This window comes from Pleurodeles waltl, chromosome 3_2 (assembly GCF_031143425.1).
Source record: "Pleurodeles waltl isolate 20211129_DDA chromosome 3_2, aPleWal1.hap1.20221129, whole genome shotgun sequence".
NCBI classification, from domain to species: Eukaryota; Metazoa; Chordata; class Amphibia; order Caudata; family Salamandridae; genus Pleurodeles; species Pleurodeles waltl.
Genome location: NC_090441.1, coordinates 75,313,798 through 75,340,575, shown reverse-complemented (window position 1 = coordinate 75,340,575; position 26,778 = coordinate 75,313,798). Strand labels below are relative to the sequence as shown.

The 26,778-nt window shown below is 43.5% G+C and overlaps 1 protein-coding gene across 1 annotated transcript in view; it reads left to right on the top strand.

Annotated features, from left to right (window-relative positions):
• Positions 1 to 6,889: 6,889 nt before the first annotated feature.
• MLXIPL (MLX interacting protein like) overlaps positions 6,890 to 26,778 on the top strand; it is a 656,022-nt gene continuing 636,133 nt past the window's right edge. Inside the window, exon 1 of the mRNA XM_069226784.1 lies at positions 6,890 to 7,138. Within this exon, the coding sequence (XP_069082885.1) occupies positions 6,915 to 7,138 (224 nt within the window). The 5' untranslated portion in view covers positions 6,890 to 6,914. The remainder of the gene's footprint in view (positions 7,139 to 26,778) is intronic.

The following is a 26,778-nucleotide window of genomic DNA, read 5'->3' as shown; positions in this document are numbered from 1 at the left end:
TCCACTGTCTGTTGCAGTCCCTATCCATTTACACTGTGACCTCTGGCTTGGTTTCCATTCTGATTAGGTAAGGAAAAGACTTCTGTTGTTGCACCCAGGTCCTATGGAGTCTTACCTTTCTCAGGGTTGTTGTCAGTCTCGGTAACCTTGCACTGAGCCCTACAGTCTCTATACAGCAGGCCCCACCATGACTTCACTATGTGACTATTGTTAAGAGAAATCAGCTAGTGTCAGTCAAAAGGGCTTTCTCTAAGCTACAGAGAGACATCTTGTTCAAATATCAGTACTCCCCTTACTGTGATCATACTTTGTTGTGGTCTATCTCCTTTCATGTGTGGTTTAGTGGCCTCAGTTATTCCTTCAGTAGGCTGGTATAATCTTGCCTTGTATCCTTGCTAAGTGTTACCTGTCAAATCACTCAGCCCTGCCTACGCTCGCTGACATTTTCCTCTGTAAGATGTACATTATGTATTGTTTGTTTCCAATGCATTATTTAATGAGAAATCACCCTTTATATTACCCATGCAGTTCAAACGTAGAATTGAAACATTGTTCAATGCAGTGGGCCTGTGTTGTTCGTCTGATATTGTGAATGTTCATTGATTTTTTTTTTTCTAAATCATTTTATGTATCTAAAGTCTTCTTGCATATTTTGTGGAACATTCAATTTTATAAATTAAATAAAATAAAATATGTCAATAGATTAAGAACATCCATAGTGTTCTTGGGGGAAAAAGGAGGTCTCCAAAGCCAATCGGTGAACTGGGAGAGGGGTCCAAGGATAGACCTAATGCTTGATACAATCAGTCTGCCCAGAGGGGGAACATCATTTATTTATGTATTTTGGGAAATATGGGCATTTCATGTTATCCATTTGAAGAAAGTCAGCCTCTTGTTTAATTATATAATTCATATGTACACCTCCTTCAACCTTAACTCTGATTTTGGATCATAAATGTGATTTGCAGTTAAGGGAGATATTTCTTTAGTTGTGCTCATCATTCAATAACTGCAGGGATTCCTGTGTAGTTTAGCTTGTGTAACAGCCCTATAACTACCTCTTTGTCTGCAGGGCCTACCAAAATCTCTGGTTTATTGGCTAGGGCTCTACTTATGTTAGTGACTATGATTGTGCTCATTGCATTTAATTCTCCATTAAAAAGCTCATGAAATAGTTGTTCATGACCCTGTTCGACTGGGATTAAATCATTTATAACCACCTGTTCAAAGGTGGTTGCTGCTGGTGGAATCAGTTGGGGAAGGTGGACTGATGGGTGACTTTAGACCAGTATTAGTATACCTGATGCAATTTCCTCTATGGAGTTGAGGTAAAATTTAAGACTGTCTAAAAAAAAAACATGTAACTGGCCAGTTCCATGTTGATAGTGAACTAATTGCCATCATCAAAATGTTGCCAATGCAACTAAGAGCAGCCAATGTAGTTATGAAGAGGGGAAAATGGTAGGTATAATATTGGAAAACTAGACAGGGGGAAAAACAATCAATTACATGAAATCAGAAACCCAGTAAATTAATAAATAACCAGAAACCCTGTGAAGATAGATAACATATTTTTGAAACGCTACAGCAAAATATATCTGCATATACATAAAACCAAGCTCATAGATCTTGATACATTGAAGATATGGATCACATATTTAAACTGAAAAGTACTGGAGACAGAATAGGTCCTTGCATGGCACCACAATTCAGGAATTTTAGGTCTGGATTAAAAAGGTTCTAGTGCCACAGTCTGTGCTCTGCCAGATAGAAAAGATATGATTCAATAAATAACTTGGACAAAAAAACCTACTTTTTTTTCAAGATGGCATGGACGATGGCACAGATGCACTGACACCACCCTCATCCACCAATCAACACAAATCACCCAAAACCAGGAGGACCACCAGTTATTTACTATGCCCAAGCAAAAATCTGGTTTGGGAATTTATTTATTTTGCCAAATGTTTGAGGCTCATTAAAAACACATAATTGGTCAGAGGGAGATTGGTGGAAGGTGGTTAAAATCTTGTAGGTCTAGGCAAGGGTTTTTCAGGTGGGGCTTCACTGTGGTAAGTTCCATAGCTGTTGGAAAGGTACCCTGACATAAAGAGCAACTGATCAGATCAAGCAGCTGAATTTTACAAAATGGATCGTGAGGTTTCATACATTTGTCTGTGATTGGCTCTACAGGGGAGCTAGATAGGCAACAGCGGCATTGAGACTGGCCTCATCAGTTGGATGTAAGGAGAGATCAAAGAGCCCAAATTTGAGTGCTGCGAGTTGCAATAGGGAAAAACTCCATGGAGGGCTTTTTTTTTTTACTGCATATTATCTTGCTTGAATCAGTTGACTATTATTATTAAAAAATGAGCACAATTACCACACAGTTGTTGAGTGTCTTACACAATGGCTGATCAAGCTTAGGGTGATTGTAAATCTGCCATGCTTTCGCTGAATTAGTAACTTGAGTATTGCATTTGGAATATGTTTTTTCTTGGCTTCCCCAATTCTGGATTGGGAATAGCCACTAACTCGATATATTTTATCCCTGTCTCTTTGTCAAACTCTGTGCACGTAAAGCCTTAGTAATCCTAACACACTAGAAAAATAAAGATTTTGCCCTCTTATGTATTTTAGCTTTCTGAATTGGTGGACATTGATTTGAATGAGATGACATTAGATCAGTGAAGTCACTGAGAAGAGAATCATGCAAGTTTGACTAGGTTTGGTGTCGGAGTAGAGTTTTTGGGGGAAAAATAAAAGTAGGGCAACTGTTCCGAGATCGATATTAAATTGGTGCCAACTGTGAGACAGTCCCTTAATACTGCTGGTGGACAATTGCCTTGCTTTGGGCCAGGAGACCACAAACAAGACATCATAGTGGTCTGTCTAGACCATCAGAATAGGCTCCCAGATTTAAATGATATTGTTGGAGGAAAAGGCAGGGTTGGCATGGCAACATGAGTTGGCTTGCTCCATAGTAACTGTTAATTACATATAGCTAGTTCATTCAACAGTTTAAGACCTGTACGTCTTGTGCTTCCAGCCGCAACCTATGGTTGACTAATAATAGGGTTTCTTGCTATAAGGTCAGTGTGAGACCTCCTCCACTAAGGAAGCTATTTGGAAACATCCATGGATTCTGGGACTTGGGCAAGCTGCTCCATGATCAGGGATGTGGAATTCCTATCACCTGATGCCTGGGACATATTGTTTGGGGTCAAGGGCAACAAGTTTCCATACTTATTTTGTCCTTGGGACAAGTGGGCCCAACCAGCAGCACAAGCCCTTTGGCTGCCAGTTTACAGAGAAGGGAACTGTCTGCAGTTTAGGTAATATGTGTGCCTGCATGTTCATGCTGTTCGAACTTGTATTTATGGTTCATTATTGAGAAGCCTTCATTATTAGTGTGAGCGCTGTAAATGAATGTTTTAAGGTCACACTGCACTACTGACAGTGGTTCCAGTTAAAAAAAAAAAAAAAGGGTACACACATTTGAAAAGTTTAATGATATGAGGCTAAGTATCATGCTCCCAGAATGCTCTCTGATTAGATGCAAATGTTTGCAGAAGCTTGTAAGCAAGAGTGATGATTCTTTGCTTTCAAAATAAAATGCTCAGAAAAAATGCAAGTAGGGAAAATAGTTTCACTAACATGAAATTTTGGGTGCTATTTCTTTGAAGTATCATTTAGTAAAATGTGTAGATGCATGCTAGTATTTCCAAAAAATATTCGTAATGGAAAATCAGTGTAACCATTTTCAACACGATTATGGGAAGCATGAAAATAAATAAGCACTGGCAAAGCCAACTGATCTGACATTGTTTTTGTCTCTCTTGATTTCGTCAGTGCATGTCTTGTTTTGACATGGCTTTCGTAACACTTTATTGTTGTGGGAGCTGCCAGGCCCTAACCACTGTAACAAACACTGGCAAAAAAAAAAAAAATGTTTGGGTCTCAAAAAGTACACATTGCCACCAGTGGTGTAACCAAGGTATATGTCTTTGAAATAGTGGCTTTCATGAATTCACAAGAAATTACAGAAGTAGGCCAGGAAATCGTACTCCTGCAAAATATTTGTGAACTGTATTTTAGCACGAGCAAATATGCATGTGTAGATTTGCTCATGTGAAAATCTATTGAGAGTTCACTTTCCCTCCAACCACTTTTTTCCCAACCGTGGAAGAACTTCTACTTCTGGCACTGTCAGGAGTAAATTTACAACCTTTCTCATTATGGGAAAAGATTAGAGGAGAGCTGGTGAAAATCCTTAAAACATGCAAGTTAGTAGGTTTGCAGACTCAAAGCCATTCCAGCCCTGGCACTACTGCTTACTGCTTTCTCCAGCCCCTGTATGTAGGTCTGCGCAATGGTGGCAATATTGCTATAGTAGGGATTGAAATTGCAAGTGTGCAAGCATACTATAGTAGTAGACCTGGCATAATCAGAGAGGCTATTATCAGAGCTCTTACATAATGATTTTGCTGCTATAATCTGTCGCCACACTACACGGTACCAAAGGGACAAGTAGATTTTTTTACAGGACAAGTAGATTTAAGAAGCAACCTGTCCCATGGACAAGTAGATATTTTAATAAATTCCACACCCCTGAATGATGTTGACAAGCTGCAATGGGTGGTGCAATAGAAAACACTTTCTGTTACAAGAATCACTTCGCAGCCTCAATGCCCCTAAAACCCTGATAGGCTACCTCATAAACCTGTTTTCTGAGTATTTGGCGGGATAACTAGATGAGTGCCTTCTGTCACTGTGGACATGGAGTTCTCACAGTTTCTTGTAATAAAGACTAGACAGACTTGGTATTCAGCATCCCTACCATTTGGTAGTGCTGGATGAAAACTTCTGAGCTAAACTGAGTCCTAGCACTTATTTCTTGAGTTCCTAAACACCACCATACAAGATTTGGTCCATCACAGTGGTGAGCCTGTCATGGGGTTGAATGCGGTGGGTTAGGTCCTTGGTGTGGGAAATGACATTATTAATGGTTGGTGCACTACTGTCTGGATGTCTTTGCTGCTCTAATATGCTATGGAACTTCACCAGACCCACCCAATATACTTCACTTTCACAAGCTTCCCAACTGCCAATCGCTGTTTTGCTGGCAGAGAGCTTTTCAGACCTAGCTCAGAGCTAACAGAAGGCTCCTCACTTGAGATGCAGTGACCAATCAAGTGAAGAGAATATCACTTTATTTGCTTACTCCCTTGCAGGTTATAAGCATGTTACTTATAACCAACACTGGAAAAGTTAACATGTGTTGTGGGTTGCTATTTACAAAGAAGTAATTTCATTTACCCTGACCACAATCACTTGCTACTCGTCCAATAGATAATCTCTGGGATACTCAAGTCCAAATGCATAGTTCTCACCCTTACTTATTTTGGAAGCAGTTTGGCACTATTACAGCCTTCAGTCAACTTACTGATTTTTGAACCTGTGAAGACCCGGAACCTATATCCTTAGCTAAGCAGGAAGAGAATATACAAAAAAGTCTCTGAAAGTTGCGTAATGTTCAGAAATGCATGTCCTGCGGATACTGCTGGAGTGGAGAACTCACGTGACTGCACAGAGGTATGTTTGCTCACGAGTTATTTTGGAAAGGATAACACTGGCCACAGCTCACAAAGGCCACTCACTTATGCCAGGACCTTAATTCGAATGATGACACGTGAGTCGCAGTCCACGTTTCGCTAACCTCCATTCGTATCCTTTAGTAACCACTTGGTTTCCTACAGAGTCATCATCGAACAAGAGATCCTGTGGCGTCATTTGCAGTGATGTCACCATTACACTAACTACTGGTTTTAAAGCTTGAACACGCGTTTCTCTTTTTGGTCACAATGTTGGTCGCGACACTCGTAGGTGAACTTGAATTGTTTTGTTCATTAGGAAGAACAGTGTCTACAATGTGAGAGAGCCTCATCCCAACTGCCACTCGCAACCGTCCCCATCAGAAACTCTCGGTGGTACTGACGTTCTAAGCAGAACATACCGAGGGGAAGCAGGGTGAAGAGGGGAGGCGTAAGGAAAGATAAGGAGAACTACGGAGATGCCCTCAGTTTATGAAGAGGGGTAGTGTGCACGAGCGGGGCACGCACCCTCCCGCTCGTCGCTATGGTTGGTATTCTTTGCTGTGGTTCTAGGGCCCCCTCACCACAGAACACTGTGCACGGGCGGCAGGCCCCTGACTGGGTACGGGGAAGAGGGGGCCCTCAAGGTACTTTGTAGGGAGCGACCCTCAAGTTTCATTACGCCACTGATTCTGATTTGGAGGACACCACTTTGAATGCCAACTTGCCAAGAAGTCATATTTGGTCTTCAGTCCCCTCGAGGTGGGTTATACGAGTACCATTAAACTGGTCAACTGTATACCCTTAACTAAACCCAAGGAAGCAGCATAAAGCGCCGCGTTAAAACAAATTCGTTTATCCGTGCTCCTTAATTGTTGAAAACTGGCAGTCTGCTGAAAGACGCTCTTGCAGGTGGTACCTGGACCGCATTTGATTGGACAGTCTGCAAATGAATGGCTTCATTATTGGTCTCTGTGATTTTTGTGCACACAGGTGGCGTCTGTCTTAATTGGTTAGCGTGGCGTCAGAAGGTGAGCAAAGTGATGATTGGGTCTATTTATAGCGTTTTCGATAAGGTTGCTTATGATAAAAGAGCAACTGCAGGTAAACCTTATTTTTGATTTGTCGCTTTATCGTAAAGCGCAGGTGGAACACCTCGTGATTGGACCTTCAAGTTTATGCCGCAGACGGGAAGAAGTCTGTGATTGGCCAATTCATCACCAGTATTTCCGCCAACAGCTGACTGTCCCCACCTCCGGCTACCTGCTCCACCTCTGATCCAGGGCCCCTCCCCACAGTTCCCCAGACTTCCCCGGCCCCATGGCTGTCTATCGTGCGCTGCCTCCGGGCATGGCTCAGGCTTTGGACTCCGACACAGACTCTGAATCGGAAGGACCGCAGCAAGTTATCCACAGCGGGCACTTCATGGTGTCTTCTCCTCATGGGGGCGGTCGCGAGCCTGAAGGGCGCAGGGAGGGGGCGGCGGAGGACATCATAGACCCCACTGTGACCCGACTGCTGGAGTGCATGAGCCTAGCATACAGGTGAGGAGCTTGTTCCATAAACTAGAAACTTCCTGGTGGATACCAACAATGTGCACGGATAATAAGAAAGGGGAATTCTGCGCTTCACAAATTGTCGAAACTCAAACTATGTAAACTGACTTTCTAGAAACAAGATCTGTAAACTGAGTGTGAGTCAATCACTAAAGGGCTATTCTATTTATGTTTGAACTGTTTTAAAGCCACTTGTCTTCATTTAGCGTGGAGCTTTTTGTTTTGTGTTTAGTTTTTTTTTCGTTGCAAAACTGCATTAGAGAGGCAGGACTTTGCTCGAGTGTGTCTGTCATTACATTTGGACACAGTGACAAGCCAGACATGTGGCCTGCATCAAGCTTGAGCCTACCTTGGATCGCCCACCTGTGCATACCTCTGGCATGTTGACATTAATACTTAGGGAAGACATGCCGGCAAACAACATGGCAAATTTGAAAACAAGTATATATTTGTTTACGTAATGGAATACTTTTGCTTAGCTTAAAGAACACACGGCTGCATGTATGAACCCCATCCTGCTACCGTCCACTTTTGTAGGTAGCTGGAGGTCTTAGTTTCTCTTAAACTTGGAATTTGTTAATATGGCTTTTCTGTCCTTGTTCCAAAGTCTCCTGATTAAGAGCACACTTCTCATACTGAGGACAGTATGCTACTTGTTTTTGCTGGAAAGTAAAGAATACATATGTACGTATGTGGACTTTGTGTTGTATGAACCTAGGTAAAATGTGTCGGAGCGCTCTGCAGGAGCAAAAAATACAGTTATTTTTGGAGGCAGAGTGAGGCCGGTTCCCGGAAGGTTACACCTATATTGAGTTCTGGAGTTCATTTCACTCAGTGGGGCTGAGCCTCTGGCATGGAGCTTCTGTCATCTCCGATGGAACAAGGATTGGCGAAGACTGGATTTTAGTATAGCTGAGGACATAAAAAGAATAAAAGAAAGAACCTATTTCTGGTGTGTCTGGACCTCACATTTGCTGTCCCTCCACCCTCTCACAAATGCAGCAAAATACCGTGAATGAGGAAGAGCCTAGTCGTCTCACAGAACTGCATGGCAGGAATCATTATTGTTAAGAAAGGTACATTTTCCTGATGGACAAGGAAATGACTCTCAGATAAGTACTTAGTTGAAATGTACCCATGTGTCAATATTGTGTCCCAAAAGAAACTACTTCAGAATGGCTCAACCCTGCGGGTTGGTCTTTTTAAAAGAAGTGCACAAAGGCTGAGGTATACAACCTCAGTTGAATTCAAAGCTCTGGAGTTCATATAATTGCAGATTGTTCCACAGCTTCTAGTGTTGAGTGCATTGGAAAGGCGTTGCAACATCTCTTTGTTAATTATCCCCTGTACTATCAAAAGCTTGCTTCTGGGCAGAATATTGTGGCAGACCTTATCAGCAAAACAATGGCGAGAGGAAAGGCATGAGTGATACTACCTGATGCCTGTGAGTGAGATACCAGAAACACACAGCTGTGCCGTACAAGTGTAATGCAATACATCATACATTACCAGACTGAAACAAGTTCACCATGACACTTTACCATTGTCAGCCATCCTGTTTCATTCAGCTATTTTATGTTTTCAAGGAAAATGTACGACGTTATTCCTTATTTTATTTTTTTAACAAAAAAAAGAATTCTGTTCATGATAATTGTAAAGCGGATTCAGTAGCCCTCTCCTTTGGCATAGGCCACATCCCTGGCAATTACAATATAGCATGCATAGGCACATGCTATATTGTGCATAGACACAATATAAAATGCATAGCACCGAAACCGCCCTGCTCGCCGCCACAGATGACATCTGCTCCCTTCTCTACCGTGGACATACAGCAGCTCTCATCCTACTTTATCTTTCAGCCACCTTCAATACAGTATCCCACCACACCCTATGTGTTAGACTCCACGCAGCAGACATACGCAGTAAGACCCTTCGATGGATACACTCCTTCCTGACAGGCAACATAGAAAGTCAGACTCCCGGAACACCTGTCAGAACCTACATATATCAGCTGTGGAGTACCCCAAGGAGCATCATTAAGCCCCACGCTGTTCAATATCTACATGATCCCACTCGCCCCTATTGTCAGAAACTACGGTATGAACATCGCCTTTTATGCAGATGACACCCGGCTGATCATCTCCCTGACCGAGAATACCTCAACAGCCAAGAAGAATTTCAGAGACAGGATGGAAGCAGTCGCCACCTGGATGAGGGAGAGCTGCCTTAAGCTGAACTCTGGCAAAACCGATATCCTCATCATGGGACCTTCCTTCTCGGCCTGGGATGACTCCTGGTGGCCCTCAACACTCAGCAGGCCCCCAACCCCACAGACCACACACAAAACCTTGCCATCATCCTCGACTGAATGCTCACCATGACCAGACAGGTCAACATCATCGCCTCCACCTGCTTCCACACCCTCCAACTCCTATGAAAGATCATCAGATGGATACCAACCGACTGCCAAAAAACGGTGACAGACGCACTAATCATGAGCTGAATCGACTTCGGCTACGCCCTCTATGCCGGAACGGCCAAGAAGAAACTGAGCAAGCTGCAACAAATTCAGAACGCCACCGCCAGACTCATCCTAAACATTCCCCATTGGGAGCACATCACAGAACACCTGAAAAACCTCCACTGGCTCACCATCAAGAAGAGGATCAACTTCAAACTCCTCGTGCATGCCTACAGAGCCCTCCAAGACAGCTACCTCAACCACTGCATCATGTGGTACTCCCCTTCCAGACCTCTCCGCTCGTCCCAGCAGTCACTCGCCAACGTGCCCCGCATAAAGACGTCCTCAACTGGAGGAAGAGCTTTCACATACCTGGCAGCAAAAGGTTGGAACACCTTACCCCTTCATCTCAGACAGTCGCCATTGCTGCCTCAGTTCTGGAAGGACCTCAAGACCTGTCTCTTCAACTGATCTCTGAGGACACACCACTCAGGTCCTTGAGACCCTACAGGTGAGTAGTGTACTTTAAAACATCTTTCAGCGCCTTAGGGTTCATTTGCTGACATGATCCGCATTCCTCCACATCATGGTCGGAACTGAGACACCACAAGCAATCATTGTGTGGATCCGTAACAGACATATGGCCCCCGCATTCCCTACACAGTTTAAAACCGGATTTCCGTGGAGGAGACATGTTTTAACAAACTATCAATCAAAGCAACAGTTGCTCTCTAGAGCCTGAAGAAAAACCGTTACTCGAAGGCATGGAAAAAAGGGAACTGACGCCAGCACGACAGCGAGGACCTCTTATTGCCTCAGTGACTTCTGACAGTGTCGCGTGGGAGTCGGGCAATTGTGACGTCCTCGTCGACGTGCAGAGCTGGGAAGAAAATTTCAGTCGAATGCTGGCGCATTGGGAGAATTCATTAGGTGAGGAATCCACAGGTAGTTGTATCCATCAGAAGCTTCCTTTTCATGTAATGATCTAATTCTAATTATGACACATTTACTTCACTTGTGGAATGACAGAGAGAACGGAGGGGGGAAGGAATGAGAGGAAGTGTTTGCGTGAGTAAGGGAAGGAAAAGGATTAAAAAAGAGTGGTAGGAGTAGAGATTGTGTTTCTAGCAAACCTACACTTGAGCTAGAGCACTTGTGAAATGGCATTTGATACCAATGTGTACGATAATAAAACATTTGGATGAAATGTGATTTTACTAACCCTGCTAAACCACTTGACATTCCTACAGGTACCATTCCATTTAACTGATTTTTAGCTTGTCTCTGCCAGTGCAGCAGGGAAAGAATCACACCAGGTCAGTCTTGGCAGCAGTTCCACAGATTAATCCATCATGTAATTCTCCACTGTTAACACTGATCGGTTACACAAATGATGTTCGACATTCTGGAATAATCAGTGAGGTGCAGCTCAGGATCAGAGACAGAAAGAGCTCTGAGACGATGTCTTAGCATTTCCCTCGAAATTAGGAAAAACCTCTGAGACAATCAAAATGTTCTAGGCGTTAATGCCTGAGAAATAATTTTTAATCCCTGATAATTGTTCTAGTTAGTATTCAATTCTGTTGTTTAGCTTGTCAGCGCTATACAGACGGGGAGCGGCTATTTGCTAATAAATCAGCTAGATGTCTTCACTAATTAATGCTCTCTTCTGACATCTGTGGTGATCTTTTGGTTACAAGTTCAAATAACTGTAAAACCAACAGACTTTCATCCTTCGGAGGCCGCTAACTTGAGTACCATTGAACTAGATAATGTTAACACCTGTTCTGTGAAGTGCTTACAAGCAGCAAAGGTGTAGTATGAAGTGCTTCATAAAAACAAGTTGCCTGTATTTGCTTTGGCGCCCCCTGTCCCAAAGGAAAAGAAACAACATTAAGTGTACAGCCAATAATGGAAGATATTGGGAATTGTATGAGAAGTATCGTTAGATCCAATTAGGTTATTTTAAATTAGAAAATGTCTACAATGTAATCTACACTTTAAAGTTCATTTATAATACATGGAAGCCTGCAATCCTAGCACAAAAAACACTCTAATTTCCTTATTACAGGCGATTTGTGACGTCTCTTGTCACCATTAATAAAGAAATGACGTAGCTGCTCACCAGACATAACTCATTACATTGAGTTCTGACATTACAATGACTACTGCCAGAGCCAGCAACAAAGGTGAAAAGCAGGTAACTAATTAAAGCTGCAGATTACACAATGAAAATTAAACCTGGCTTTCCCCCACCTGCTCTATTTTTCTTGATTGAATTATCAGCAGAAATGAGATGTAAACTTCAACATATTTACTTATTGCACGCTTTAGGCAAACATGGGAATAATAGAATCTCTCTCCATACATTCTAAGCTACAGCTTTTTCATTAATCTGACTTTGGCCTCGTAACCTCATTCCTCTTTATGGTCCCAGAACTTCTCAGTGTCTTGCATTATTTTATAATGTAGGGTGAGAGTACTTTATCCCATAAATTGTAACTGGAATCAAAAGCGATGATGCAAACCAGTGCAAGCTGATGACACAACACATCCTAAATTATACAAGTGGAGACAGGCTCTCACAACACAGTGGCAGACCGAATCTATCCAGTAAAAGTCACCCAGGCCACCGTCCTAAAGTGACAAAGTTCCTTGGGCCCAGAGCCACTGCCTGCATGCCAAAGCTGCTGTGTCCAACTAGGCACGTCACCAATGCCGAAATCCTTGTGAAAATTGCACTGCTCTAGTCCCACTTTAACTGACAACTTCGGCACCCTTCAATCTTCTCTCAAAGAGGTGTTGTAGGTAGGATATCCCAAAGTTCATGGCTCTTATTGTCAACTTAGCACAGCATCCTGTATCAAAAACTAAAAGCACCTCAGTGAAAAAGGCTCCTTCAAGCAATGGCTACTGTGAGCAGAAAAACAATTAAGTTCATAGCTGGCACTGTACAAACCATCCCTTAGATAATACCATTGCTTTTTATTGTGTCAAGTTCAGATGTAATAGCTCCCTAAATACTGTAAACGTCATTGATTCAAACATAAATGGAGACATGTCTGTAACAGTAGAACTGTGGGGGAAGTACTGCAGCATATATTAAAAGTACCAATGTTTCCTGTCGATCAGCTTTCAGAACTACCCACCATTGTAAACTGGATTGCTTAAAAAACTGTACAATGGAATGTTTAGGAAGGCATAGCTTTTCTCTTGAAACAGTAATTCAAATTTGTGAACTTAGTTAACCTTTCTGAAGAATCCTGTTTTTTTTTTTTTTTTTTTTTTTTTAGCACAAGGCGATACAATGTATATTACTCATGTTCACAGTACACAAGTGCTCTCATGGTTGGAATATACATTTCCTAACTAGCCGCTTCAATGTGTATATTTTAGTTGTTAATCCCCTAAAAAGTAGCCAATTGCTTGTGGCTCCAACTATCGTTCACAAAATAATAAGAGGAAACTCCTAAATGGAAGATGCGTGGGTATAGGGAAGTTCACAAAGAAAGGGCTAGAAATCCAACTCTTCCAGTTCACTCCTTGCTCTAAACACACCAAGTGAAACAGACACAAAGAAGTCCACTGATGCCAGTATGAAACTCTGCATCACCTCCAGAGAGAGGTCTGTATTGGAACCCGCGGTGCTTACGATGGGCTGATACTGTGAGGTATGAGTACCTGCACTTCTTTAACTTGAAATGCAGAATGCCAGCACTTCTTCATAGGAATACAATTTGTTCAGTGGGAGAGTGGTTGCACTTCTCAATGGAACACACGCATTCATGAGCACCTGCCCTTCTGTATTTTCATTCCAAGCACTGAGCTCCTTCAATCGACTGCACAGAGTATCTGGTGCTCTTACACCCCATCTATTTGTTGTTCGGTCGTACAGAGTAAAGCACAATGGTAGCCAGTAGCAATTCAAGGTGGTATTCTATTACAAGACTAGAGGCTGGGTGAGGACTTAACTTCTGTACTGTTAAATTATAGCAGCGAAAAAAGTAAACATTACAAATAACATGCAGAGGTCTTCCGTAATCAGCATTCATTTTCCTTTCTCCAGAGGCAAGGTTTGGAAAGATTGCGACAGGGAAAAATGGTCTCCAGAAGAAACACATTATTATATTGAGTATATTATATATACTGCCTAGAGCTGCGTGGAGACTCCTTTGCCATAAAGCACTTGGCTCCTTCCCAGATAAATTGCTTTATTCTCCTCCAAAAGGAATATATCTTGGCTATCTGTTACATAAACAAACTAGGAGTCAGACCAAAGGGTCATGCAGACATTGCCAATGAGTTCTGGAGCATCTCTTGGGCCTCTCCAACTCGGTAGTGAACCAGGATTCAAGGTTTCTTCAGGACAACAGATATTGGTCATTACATCCCAATGTTTTCCACAAGAGTCTCCATCCTTGGACCAAACTTAAGTAAATCTGTTTCCTTCTCGTCTGAATTGCAAAGTCCCACGATTCTTCAGCTGGACACATGATCCACAGGTGAAAGTGTTGAACGCATTTCTACAAAGGTGGGTCTCAACTCAGGCTTATTCCTTTCCCCCTTGTTGATTCTTAGGACTTTGATACATGTCAGGAAGGATTTTGCCTCATTGGTTTTAGTCACATTCTTTTGCCCATATCAAGTGTGGTTCCTTCAATGTCTAGAGCTCTCTTTAGATTTTCCAAGAATCCTCCCTTTCTTTCATCTCTTGATCACAGATCTTCAGTGTCACCCCCCCCCCCACAATCTAGTTCTCCAGGGCCATCTTTATCCTATAGTGTGGAAGAATGTAGGTCTGTCTAGCATGCCCTGATACTTTTGCTTCAAGGGGTTTCAGTTATCATCTATTCTTGAGCTCCTTCCACTCAATCCAGTTATAAATAGGACATGATACCTGCTTTCGGAAGGGCACTATGCTGGATAGTTGTCTGGAGACTGAGTTCTCTTTATATGTATTCTGTAGAAACTATCATGGATTGGAGACTTTGAAGCTTGGAAGATGAATTAAATAAAAGAAAATTGTATTCTACTTAATAAAAGAGACTGAACCGGTTGACATTTGTTTATCCCTGATAATGTGCTGATAGTCATATAACACGTGTTAGCCTAATAATGCTTTAAAATCTTTACTAATACATTTATGTACAAGATACCAAACAAGGTTTAAAGCCCCTCCACTTTTTTGTCCTCTCCAGTTATAAATACGCCTGAGCAACTTGGTTTAGCTGCAGTGTGGAACAGGAGATTGATGCTATACCTGCACCTCCTGTAGAAGTGGTTCATTTTTAAACACCCTTTTTGTTGCAGGCCTACAGAACAGTTCATTCCTACAAATCCGCTCTTTCTGCAGGTCACATCCTGGTTAAGGGGCATCCAGAAAGGAAATATTTGTCATTCTACAGATCTGAGATCAGTACAGCTTAAAATTCTACAAACGGAGAACTACTCAGCTTAATGGGACTTGAAGGTGGTATCAGATTTAATGTTGTCTTGGCCACATAATTAATTGCTCGGGTTGAAGCAACTGTCAGCTAAGTTAACTATGCTTTTGAGTTTATTGTAATTTAGAAGAGGATCTGGCATAAGTGCATTGGATGTAAATCACAGGTCTGTTTCTCCATAAGGAGTAACATACTATGTGACTAGACACACCAAAACAATGTAATCTTCAATAGTTTATCCAGCTTTTCTTGACTGTAAAAAGCTATAGGTTGTTTCATGTCTGCATTGTTACAAAACCCAAACTTCTGATTTTCATCCCCTCTTACTTCTCAATTACCGATATCTTACAAGAAACCTTTCAAATCTTTATATCCATCAACTATTCTTAGATGGGTCAGATGGATTATGGCAGAAGCTGGCACTGGCATTTCTCTGTTCGGTACCCACTTAGAGGAGTTTTGGTGTCCAAAGCATATTTCTCAGCTGGCCACGTGGAGGACATTCTTAAAGCAGTAGATTGGTCAAGAGAGTCTGCCTTTAGAACGTTTTATTACAAACCAATCAATCATATGTCTTGAACTTGTCACAATCAAGCCTATAGTTTTGAAACCAAATGGAAAATTTCCACCACTAAAGTGATTGTAAGTTTCAAATCCATTAAAGACAGAGAGGCAAAGATTATCCCTTCTGCCATCCCATGTGCTAAAATTTATCTTTTTCTTCCAGTTTAACTCGAATACATTTCTCATCTTGAGAAAGATGCTGTGCCCATTGGCATTCTGTGCTGATTTACTGCCAAATCCGACCTTCAATCACATGCCATTCTGGATGGCTGAAGGGATGTACGACTCTTTCCTCCATTTGAATGGAGTGTCACACAATTCCACCACAGAGTTATTTTAACTGAGGAGTAGCTGCAACACTACTAGAATGAGGCTTCTTCTTAGCCTTCTCACTGCTGTAAAACAAGCTCAAAACAATTGTGGGTGCACCTGGCCTTGTTGATGAGAAATCCTAGATGGTGCTCCGTTTTTCTTTGTAGGTCTGAAGCAAAGGAGATTTACATGACTTTGACTTTGTGTACCAGCAATGATTGAGGACCAACGTGACGCACAAGAAGGGACCAGGATTTAGGTTGATGTTATGTTTTGTTTCTTACCCTTGAGCTGTCATCTATGTTTGTTGTAACTATGGCTTTGCTTGTGGGTTGCTATGTTTGGAACGTATTCTAATTATGTCCTGAGGTGACATTTCAGAGAGCGTCAGTTGTTCCTGTGCTCTCTGGATGCCGGTCGCTGAGGGACATTCAGGTTGATTGTTTTCCTCTGCCTAGAATTCAAGATACGATGGCTCAGTTTGGTGGTGCTAAAATGTTCTCTACTATAAATCTCAGAGCTGCTTACCACCAGCTTGAACTCATTTTAGACTCAAGAGACCTAACAGCATTTAACACACCATAAGGTGCATTTCGTTTCTTAAGAATGCCGTTTGGGTCTAGGCCTCTGTATTTCAGAAATGAATGCAACAGCTATTGGGAGAGGAAAGTGAGGTTTTTACATACCAAGATAATAATTCAATATGCTCAGATTCAGTACAATCTCACTTAAACAAACTAGATAGAGTGTTAGGAATTCTGGAAGATCATGGGATTACAGTTAAGGAACAAGAATGCAGATTCTTCTTGCAGGAAGTTGAGTATCTAGGCCATTAGATATCTGCACAAGGAATCCAGCCTAAAAATGAGATGTTGATGGCAATAGAGAAGTGTTCACAGCCCGTTGATAAGAATCAATTAAGACCGTTTTTGGTTTTATGTGAATAATATTCTCGCTTTGTGCAGAACTTTGCATTACAGAGTTAACTTTTGAGAAAGTTACTAAGAAAAAATGTGAAATTTGTTAGGGAGCAAAAAAAAAAAAATGCGTTTAACACAATAAAGAAACTGAAAGTTGAGGCACCTGCAATACAACCATTCATTGAGAAAGCATTATCTCTTGTAACTGTAGATGCTAGTGATCTGGGAATTGGTGAAGTGCTCACTCAGTTACACGAAGGTCAGGAAACTACGGTAGCATTTGCATCTCGTAGGCTTCTGACTCTGAAAAAAATTACAGTACGATTGAGAAGGAGGCTTTAGCCTGTGTTTGGGGTGTTTGTCACTTTTCTACTTATTTGTGGGGCAGAGAGTTTATAGTGGTCACTGACCACAAAGCATTAATGTATATGTGGAATGCAAAGGGACTGGGTAATACTAGTCCCAGGTTGATTTGATTATTGTCCAAGATGCATACATTTAGTTTCAGGATGAAACATATTCAAGGCAAAAAAACTTGCACAGCTGATTTTCATTCAAGGTGTCCAATGGGTGATGGTTATTGTGCTGAAAGTATAAGTGAAGAGGAATACGAGATGTGATTGGGATGATTGATGGCATTGTGGCGTCAGAAGGAGTAATGTCTAGAGAATGCTGGGATAATAAAGTTGAATGTGACCAAGTCATCAAAACATTTAAGAACTACATCATGTTTGGATGGCCAAAGGAAGGACAGATTTCGGATGATTTAAAACCATTTGTTGAAGTGAAAGAGGAATTGCGTGTTTAAGGGAATCTGGTGATGAGGCACCAGGTTGTTCCTCCAGGTGAATTGTGAAGCTGGTTGGTGAAATTAGCACATAAGAGACATGTAAGTGTTACAGGCACCAGGAAAAAATTGAATTTGTACTGCTGATGGCCAGAGATGGATAACAACGTGGAGGTGTTGGATGATAGTTGTGGTGTGTGCGCACAGGCTGAAAAGTCGATGGATACAAAAAATACTCTGTTATGTCCGATGACATTTCCTGCACGTCCGTGGGAAAAAATAGGCATGGATTTTATTGGACCTATTGGAGGAATTAATGAGGGGAAGAGATTTGTGTTGGTAGTTGTTGATTAGCACTCCAAATGGGTATCATGCACATTTGTTTGAGAGGACCCAATACTTCAAGTGTAATAAAATGTTTAAAGAATTTGTTCCAATCAGAAGGGGTTCTAGTTGCAGACAATGGTGTACAGTTTGTCTCGTATCAAATGACAGAAGTTTGGAATAAGTTGGGAATCAAACACTCGACTACTGCACTTTACAGCCCACAAGGTAATGGCATGGTAGAAAGGGTAAATCGCATGTTGAAAGAAACTGTGCAATTAGCCATTGCTTCTGGTGGGCGTATTCAAGAAGCAATTGACAATAGGATTTGGTATTATCTTAATAGTCCACACTCTACAACAGGCGTTACTCCTTTTGCATTATTAAGAGGGAGACATTCATTACATGAATTATCTCCTAAATGGGTAATTGAGAAATCTGATCCTGATAAAGGCATCCCAAGGTTTGAACCCATAAAAGATAAAATGGAGGTTTCTCAAGGCAAGGCTCAGAGCAGGTATGATGAACGTAAAAAAAGTGAGAGATGTGGAATTTGAGCTAGGTGAGAATAAGGAGACCTTATAGGAAGAAAGGGTCTAAGTTTTTTACTGAAACTATGATCATACAGACGACTAAGCATTCTGTAAAAGTAGAAGGGGGTAAGTGGTGGAGCAAAAGAAGAGTGGCAAAATTAAATAAGAATGGGCAAGACGAACAAGTTAAGCTTTTTCTGGTGGATACATTAGCTACCTGTGGATTTCCCACCCTATGAATTCTCCTAATGCGCGAGCATTCAACGGAAAATCTTCTTCCCAGCTCTCCACGTCGATGAAGATGTCAAAGTTGCACGGCTCCGCACCAAACTCCGTCTGACGTCACCGTGGCGATAAGAGGTCCTCGCCAGTGTGCTGACGTCAGTTTCACCCATTTTTTACGTGCCTTTGAGGCGAACAGGTGAAAGCCGACCTCACGATAGCTCAAATGAATACATACATAAAACCATATTGATGTAACACAATCACAACCATCATTTATATATAAAATTATCAAAACATATATACACTTGTAAAACAAAGGTCTTGGTATGACCAGACAGGCAGCAGAGAGGCGGGTGGGACTGTGAGGAATCCACAAGTAGCTAATGTATCCACCAGAAAAAGCGTTACCGAAGGTGATGGATACAACTACCTGTGGATTCCTCAACTTATGAATAGAGTCCCAAAGCAGTACCGCACTCGGAGGTGGGTGCCTGACCGGTCAAACCAAGAAATCCTGCAACACAGAATGTGCAAAATGGCCGTCCCTCCTAACTTCCGAGTCCAAGCTATAATGCTTCGCAAAAGTGTGGAAGGAAGCCCAAGTTGCTGCCTTGCAAATATCCACCACCGGAACCCCTCTAGCCAGGACCGAAGTGGCAGACTTAGCCCTGGTCGAATGGGCTCTAATACCCTCAGGAGGAACCTTCTTTGCCAACGAGTAACAGATCTTAATGCAAAGAATGACCCACCTGGATATAGTTCTTTTATGGACCACTCTGCCCTTCCTCTTTCCTACATAACCAACCCAGAGCTGGTCCTCCAACCGAAAGTCCTTTGTTCTCTCAATATAAAAACTGAGAGCCCTTCTGGGGTCCAAACGATGGAGTCTCTCTTCCTCCTTTGAAGGATGAGGAGGAGGGTAGAAAGATGGAAGGGTAAATAGACTCCCCCATATGGAAAGGAGTGACAACTTTAGGGAGAAAAGCCGCCCTGGTTTTTAGCACCACTTTGTCAACAAAGAATGAAGTAAAGGGGGGTTTAACACTAAGGGTCTGAAGCTCACCCACACGCCTAGCAGACATAATAGCTATCAGGAAAACTGTCTTAAGGACTAATAATCTTAACGGACAAGAATGCATGGGTTCAAACGGTGAACCCATTAAAAAAGTCAAAAACAGATTTAAATCGCACTGAGGCATAAGAAACGGAGTGGGAGGAAATTTATTTGTTAAACCTTTCAAGAACCTTATGGGCGATTTAAACAAGGAGGGTTGATCCAGAAGGCGAAGAAGGCTGACAGTGCCGGCAAATAGCCTTTGACAGTCGCAACTGCACAACCCTTCTGTGCTAAAGCTAACGCAAACAACAGAACATCAGACAGATGGGCCATGAATTTTGCCCACCTGCCGGCATAAATAGTCTTAGTGGAGTGTCGCCTGCCCGATAAAATAACATCCACTGTCTCTGGTGGGAGAGAGAAAGAACTCAGATTGCCTGTTTAATCTCCAGGCATGAAGGTGCAGGCTCTGGAGGTGGGGGTGTAGAACCTGCCCCTGCGACTGCAAGAGGAGATCTGCCTCTGAGAGGGAGACGTAGCGGAGGGCACAGTGAGAGTTGGACAAGGTCTGTGTACCACACCCTTCTCGGCCAATCCGGAGCTATTAAAAAAAAAGACTTGAGCCCGATCTTGGCGAATCTTCCTTAGAACCAGAGGAATCAAAGGTATGGGGGGAAACGCGTAAAGCAACTGGTCGCACCAAGACATCTGAAATGTGTCCCCCAAAGCTCTTTGCTCAGGATACTGGAGGCTGCAGAACGACGGGCAGGGCGCGTTCTCCCGAGTGGCAAACCGGTCTATTTGTTGAGAAACCCACATTCGAAAGATGTGAAGGACCAGATCCGGATTGGAGACGCCACTCGTGATCGGCCGAGAAATGGCGATTGAGAATGTCCGCACGTACGTTGATCACTCCAGCCAGATGATTTCCTACCAAGCAAACCCGATGGTCCTGAAGCCAGGACCAGAGCCGCAGAGCCTCTCTGCAGAGAAGGTACGACCCCATTCCTCCACATTGCGGTAGTGTTGTCCGTCAAGACTTGAACTGACTGACCGCGAAGGGACGGGAGGAAGGCCTTGAGAGCCAGACATATCGCCTGCAATTCTAACAGATTGATATGAAAAGTCTGTTCCACTGGAGACCAAAGACCTTTGATCTCCAGGTCCCCCAGATGAGCTCCCCATCCTAGAGTGGAAACATCCGTTATTACCGTGACCACCGGAGGAGGCAGTGAAAACGGCCTTCCTTGGGAAAGGTTGCCGTCCACAGCCCACCATCGTAGATCCGCTGCAGCGTCTCTGGAGATCGATAGGACTCCTCGAGATCCCCTTTGTGTTGAAACCACTGATTGCGGAGGCACCATTGTAGAGCCCTCAAGTGCCAACGTGCATGAGTGACCAACAGAATGCAAGAAGCGAACAGACCGAGCAGGCGCAGGACCTTGAGGACTGGAACGACCGCTCCATTTTGAAACATTGGAATTGACACCTGAATTTCCTTAATACACTGAGGCGGAGGATAGGCCCGATTCATTATTGTATCCAGTACTGCCCCTATGAACAGGATGCGCTGAGAGGGCCCCAGGTGAGACTTGGGCACGTTTATCGAAAAGCCCAGACTGAACAACAACTGAGTTGTCATCTGCAAGTGATGCAGCATGAGCTCCGGAGACTTGGCTTTGATCAACCAATCATCCAGGTAAGGGAATACCGATATTCCCTTCCTCCTGAGACTTGCTGCAACCACCGCCATCACCTTCATGAAGACTTGAGGTGCTGAAGTAAGACCAAATGGAAGGACCGCAAACTGGTAGTGTTGTGACCCCACTACAAACCGGAGATACTTCCTGTGTGCGACTTGAGAATAGGGATATGAAAGTAAGCATCCTGCAAGTCGACAGACACCATCCAATCCTCTTTGTTCAATGCCAGAAGTACCTGCGCTAGAGTCAGCATCTTAAATTTCTCCTGTTTGAGGAACCAATTCAAAATCCTCTGATCTAGGATAGGTCTCAATTGAGCATCCTTCTTGGGGATCAGGAAATATCTTGAATAACAACCCTGACCCTTTTCCTGCTCTGGAACCAACTCCACTGCACCTTTTAGTAACAGGATTTGAACCTCCTGCATCAACAACAGTAGATGGTGTTCTGAACAAAACAAGGGACGGGGAGGGATGGGAGGGGGGAACTCCTGAAAAGGAAGAGCATATCCTTTCCTCACAATGTTTAGAACCCAGGAGTCTGATGTGCTTAACTCCCACTCGCGGAGAAAAAGACATAACCTTCCCCCTACAGGAGAAGTGTGGCTCAAAATGGGCAGAAAACTAGGGCTGCTTCCCTTGATGCTGTCCCCCAGAGGAAGAGGATGATGCAGGGTGCTGCTGGGTGCCCCTCTTGTCTGAACCCTACCCGCCCTCTAAAGGATCTATATGGGAGGCTGGCAGGTTGTTGGACTGCGGACTCCCACAGTAAACGGCTCCGCGCCCAAACCCCATGAACCTCTGAAAGGGGTAGTGGTGAAAGCCTGCAGACCCAAAGACTTCGCTGTGGCTCTACTGTCCTTGAAGCGCTCTAAGGCAGATTCAGCTTTAGCTCCAAACAGCTTCTCTCCATCGAAAGGCAGGACCAATAGAGTGGTCGGGCATCCGTAGAAAAGCCAGAGGACCTCAACCAAGCATGCCTCCTGGTAGCTATTGAGGTACCCGTCGCCCTGGCCACTGAGTCTGTAGAATCCAGACCAGACTGGATAATCTGCTTCACCGCAGCTTCAGCATCTGACAGGAGCTCACCAAATTGTCCTTGCATCTCCTGCGCCAAGTCTGGAACCATAGCTTTGGCCGAGACCATCAAGGCGTGGACATATCTTCCTAACACATAAGTAGCATTTGCCGCTTTCAGGGCCATACTGCAGGAAGAAAAAGTATTCTTGGCCGACTGCTACATTCTCTTGGACTCCCTGTCTGAAGAAATAACAGGGAAGGAGCCTGGTGCAGAACGTGTGGAACATGAGGCCTGAACTACCAAACTCTCCAGAGTGGGGTGTTTTGACAAAAATCCTGGATCTCCCGGAGCCACCCTATACCGTCTTGCAACAGATCTGTTCTCAGCTGGAAATGACACAGGCTTCCTCCATACCTCTAAAATAGGCTCCATAAAAGCATCATTAAATGGAAGCAAGGGTTCTGTTGAAGCCGATGAAGGATGCAGGACCTCAGTTAAAATATTTGTTTTAACCTCAGCAGCCGGCAACGGGAGATCCAAGAAATTTGCCACCTTCCTGACCACAGAATGGAAAGAGGCTGCCTCCTCTGTAAACTCCCCTGGAGATGAAAGATCCCACTCCGAAGAAGTGTCTAGCCCACTGGCTGAGTCTAAGCCCTGATATTCCCCCAAGGGCTCAGCAATCTCTCCTTCTTCCAGTAGCTGTCTTTGATACTCCTGTTCCTCTAAAAGCCTCAGTGCTTTTCTGCGCAACCTCAACCTGGCCTCCAACCTTGGCGTCGACATAGAGTTAGCCGATGTCGATAACACTGGCTTCAAGACTGATAGACGCGGTCCAGGAGAAGAAGGAGACACACTACGATCCAGCCCGGATCCATCCAGCGCTGGAGCTGATCCCATTGGCGCCGTAGACACCTGAGGCTCCGTCATTGGCGTCGACTGATAAGGCGATGTTATCAGCGCCGTAGGCCTTTGAGGCGAAGTCATCGGTGCCGAATCGGCACCCTCAGCCGGATAAAAGGGCATAAACGCCTTGTAAGGAGCCGGGGAGCTCAATGTAAAAGCTAAAGGACCTGTGGGACCAGCCGGTGCACCAGTAGGGGCCATAGCATTAAACATGTTAAACATGGCATTCAAAAATGCCGCCGGCTCCACTCCCGGAGCCGGGAAGGCAGGATACTGTTGATCTTCATGCGGCACTTGTGCCGGCTGGGCATCAGAATCCTGTACACCAGGCGAAAAGCGAGGACTCTCTTGAGGTGCAATCACCTCGAAGACCGATGGCGCCGGAGAAGCCTGAGGGCTTTGAGGCTGTGGAGTCAGTGTAAGACTAACCTCCCACTTCGCACGGCTCTGTCTAGATGGAAACCTGGACCTTGATCGGCTTCGAGCTGATGGACGCCGAGAGTCATATTGGCGCCGCTTCTTATGTTTCTTCAAAGAAGTGTGAGAAGAAGATCTACAATGACTTCTGTGCCCTTTCTTCGCTTTAGCCAAAAAGAGTTTGGCTTCTCTCTCCTTCAGCACCTTCGGATTCATGCTTTGGAAGGACATACACTCCTTGACGTCATGCTCCAAACTTAAGCACCAAAGACAATCATTGTGAGGGTCCGTAACCGACATGCGACCCCTGCACTCCCGACAAAGCTTAAACGCTGACTTCCTAGGAGGAGACATTGTAACTAGAGACAAAAGGGAACACCTTCAAAACAGTAACAAGAGCTAGGAGAAAACCGTTAGCGTCGAAGGCACTGAAAAAAGGGAACTGACGTCAGCCCTCCGGTGAGGACCTCTTATTGTCACAATGATGTCAGATGGAGTTGCGTGCGGAGCCGTGCAATTGTGACGTCATCGTCGACGTGGAGAGCTGGGAAGAAGATTTTCCGTTGAATGCTGGGGCATTGGGAGAATTCATAAGGTGAGTAATCCACAGGTAGTTGTATCCATCAGAAAGAGGATGTCAGACCAGGAGAACGTTTTCAGCTGGTAGTAAAGCTGAGGACAGAAGAGTGCCGGACAGTGTGAAAGGAGGTATGTCGTTTGCCATCTCTTAAAAGACGAATGCAAGTCCGGATAGGTTGAGTGGAGGGGCTTGCAGCGGCAATATGGAGGGGGAAGACTTAAGCAAAGATCTAATTAGTTTTGATAATGATAAGGAACTGTTAGAAGTCAGTCAGGCGAATGCAGGAGATACTGAGCAGGAAGAGAATTGGGGTCCTGAGCAAGAAGAGATTCAGGATGCGTTGCGAAAACTTAGAAAATCAATTATTAAACCAAAATATTTGGAAGATTTTGTAGTGTATTGAACATTATGTTAGGATTTTCGTTTTGATTGTGTTCTAGGCTATTGTTATATGTCTATCGGGAAAGAATTGTTGCCTAGCTCATTGTATTTTTCATTAATGGTTTTGGATCACTGTATTTCCATCTAAATTTTGTGGTTTAAAGGGGGGCGGGATGCGTTATGTTTTGTTTATTACCCTGGAGCTGTCATCTAGGTTTGTTGTAACTATGGCTTTGCTCGTGGGTTGCTATGTTTGAAATGTATTTTAATTATGTTCTGAGGCAACAATTCAGAGAGGTCAGTTTTTCCTATGCCCTCTGGATACCGGTCACTGAGGGATGTTTTCTGCATAAATTCTATTTTATCTTCAATACATTTTCAAAAAGCTCTTCATGCCTGGATCCCTTTCGTGTGAGTGACATAACAGTTGACAGTATGGTGAGAGGACTTGAGCAATCCTATTAGCAATGAGAGATGATCTGCCCCTGTATCTGGCTGATTGATACTACTGTCTGCTGCGGACAATGCGATCACACAGATTCTTAGAGATAATGGGGGCTTTGCCTAAACCTTCCCAGCTCATCCGAAGGCTTCACAGTACAAACTGAGGGTTAACTTCAGTGTTGGCGGAGTTAGCAATTTGCCTGATTTGCCAGTGTGACTGCAAAGTCATATAGCAGAAATTGTGTTGTGTGCAAAGCCCCAGACAAAAAACCAAGAACAAAGCACAAAACCACGGAAGCAGTGATATTAACTTGTGACCATTAGATTACCTGCAGGAATGGGAGGTGCTCACACTTTTACACAGGAGAGGTTCAAATATGAGATAGTTGGCCATCGTTGGGGCACCTCATGAGCCCAGTACCATTTTGGATCTAGGAGGGAGAGACACCGGTCTGAGAAAACCGAGGATCATCAGTAACTTGAAACACCTGAAGAAACACCCCGGACACAAAAAAATTATTTGATTTCTCAGAGGGAATGTCGGATTGATTCTGTGGACTAAGATGAGGCATGGGGTAGTTGCTAACCTGTGACCAGTGAGAAGCGTATTGAAGCTCCCATAACTTACTGCAATCAAATGAATAAGGATCAAAATTGACACTACTGCAGCAACAGCACAGCATACTGCTTGCAGGCGTTGATCCAGGTGCCCACCCTCTCATATTGAATGAAGCAGAAGGTCACCCAGAAGAAAAGACAACCTTACCACATTCTCCCCGCAACATGAGTGTGTCTGAGATGGTACTTCTTTCGGATGAAATAGCAGTGAAAACAAAATTACTTTACTCTCAAAATAGTGAACGCAAAGTGATGCCTGTGTGAATTTCAAGATGAGTGGGACAACAGCTTCAGATTGGAACAGCTAGTTGTGGGAAAGGGTCAGAAGCAGTTGCGAACCTAAGACACCCCTTAGACCAGGTGGGGGCTCAGCTTGTGAGTGTGAGAAGAAACTGTTTTCCCTAATAGACAATTACTTCAGTGCTGTTAGAATGGCCACTTAAGAGGCCTGTACTTTGGCCCCAGGGCAGTCAGAGCTTATTGGGGATTATTTTTTAAAAATAATTAATGTTGTTTAATGTTGTTTGAGTCTCTCCTTCAGCTTTTAGGTAGGCAACGACCAGTGCCATAGGCAGACAGGCATTCACCATTTAAAGATGGCTGCTCACATTGTCAGAAACACCAATAGGAAAAAGAGCCAACCCCTTGTAGATGCTTAGTTGATGAAAATACTTTTGACATGTGAAATGATTGTTTGTGTTGGAAACGTAAGGTTGGTTTTCTTTGGGCCCACAGTGCATTATAAATGCCTTCGCAAGTTACAGTAGGGCAACAGCAAGGTTTGTGGTAAAGAATTATCTGTCTGATGAAATTACATAAATTAATTTGGGCAGGGAAGGTCTCTCTTGCCCCTACTTCTTATACTGTCATGGAGTTGGTTGCCACAAAAATTAGATTGACCAGTGCCAGAAATTGGGTTATTATTTGAGTGA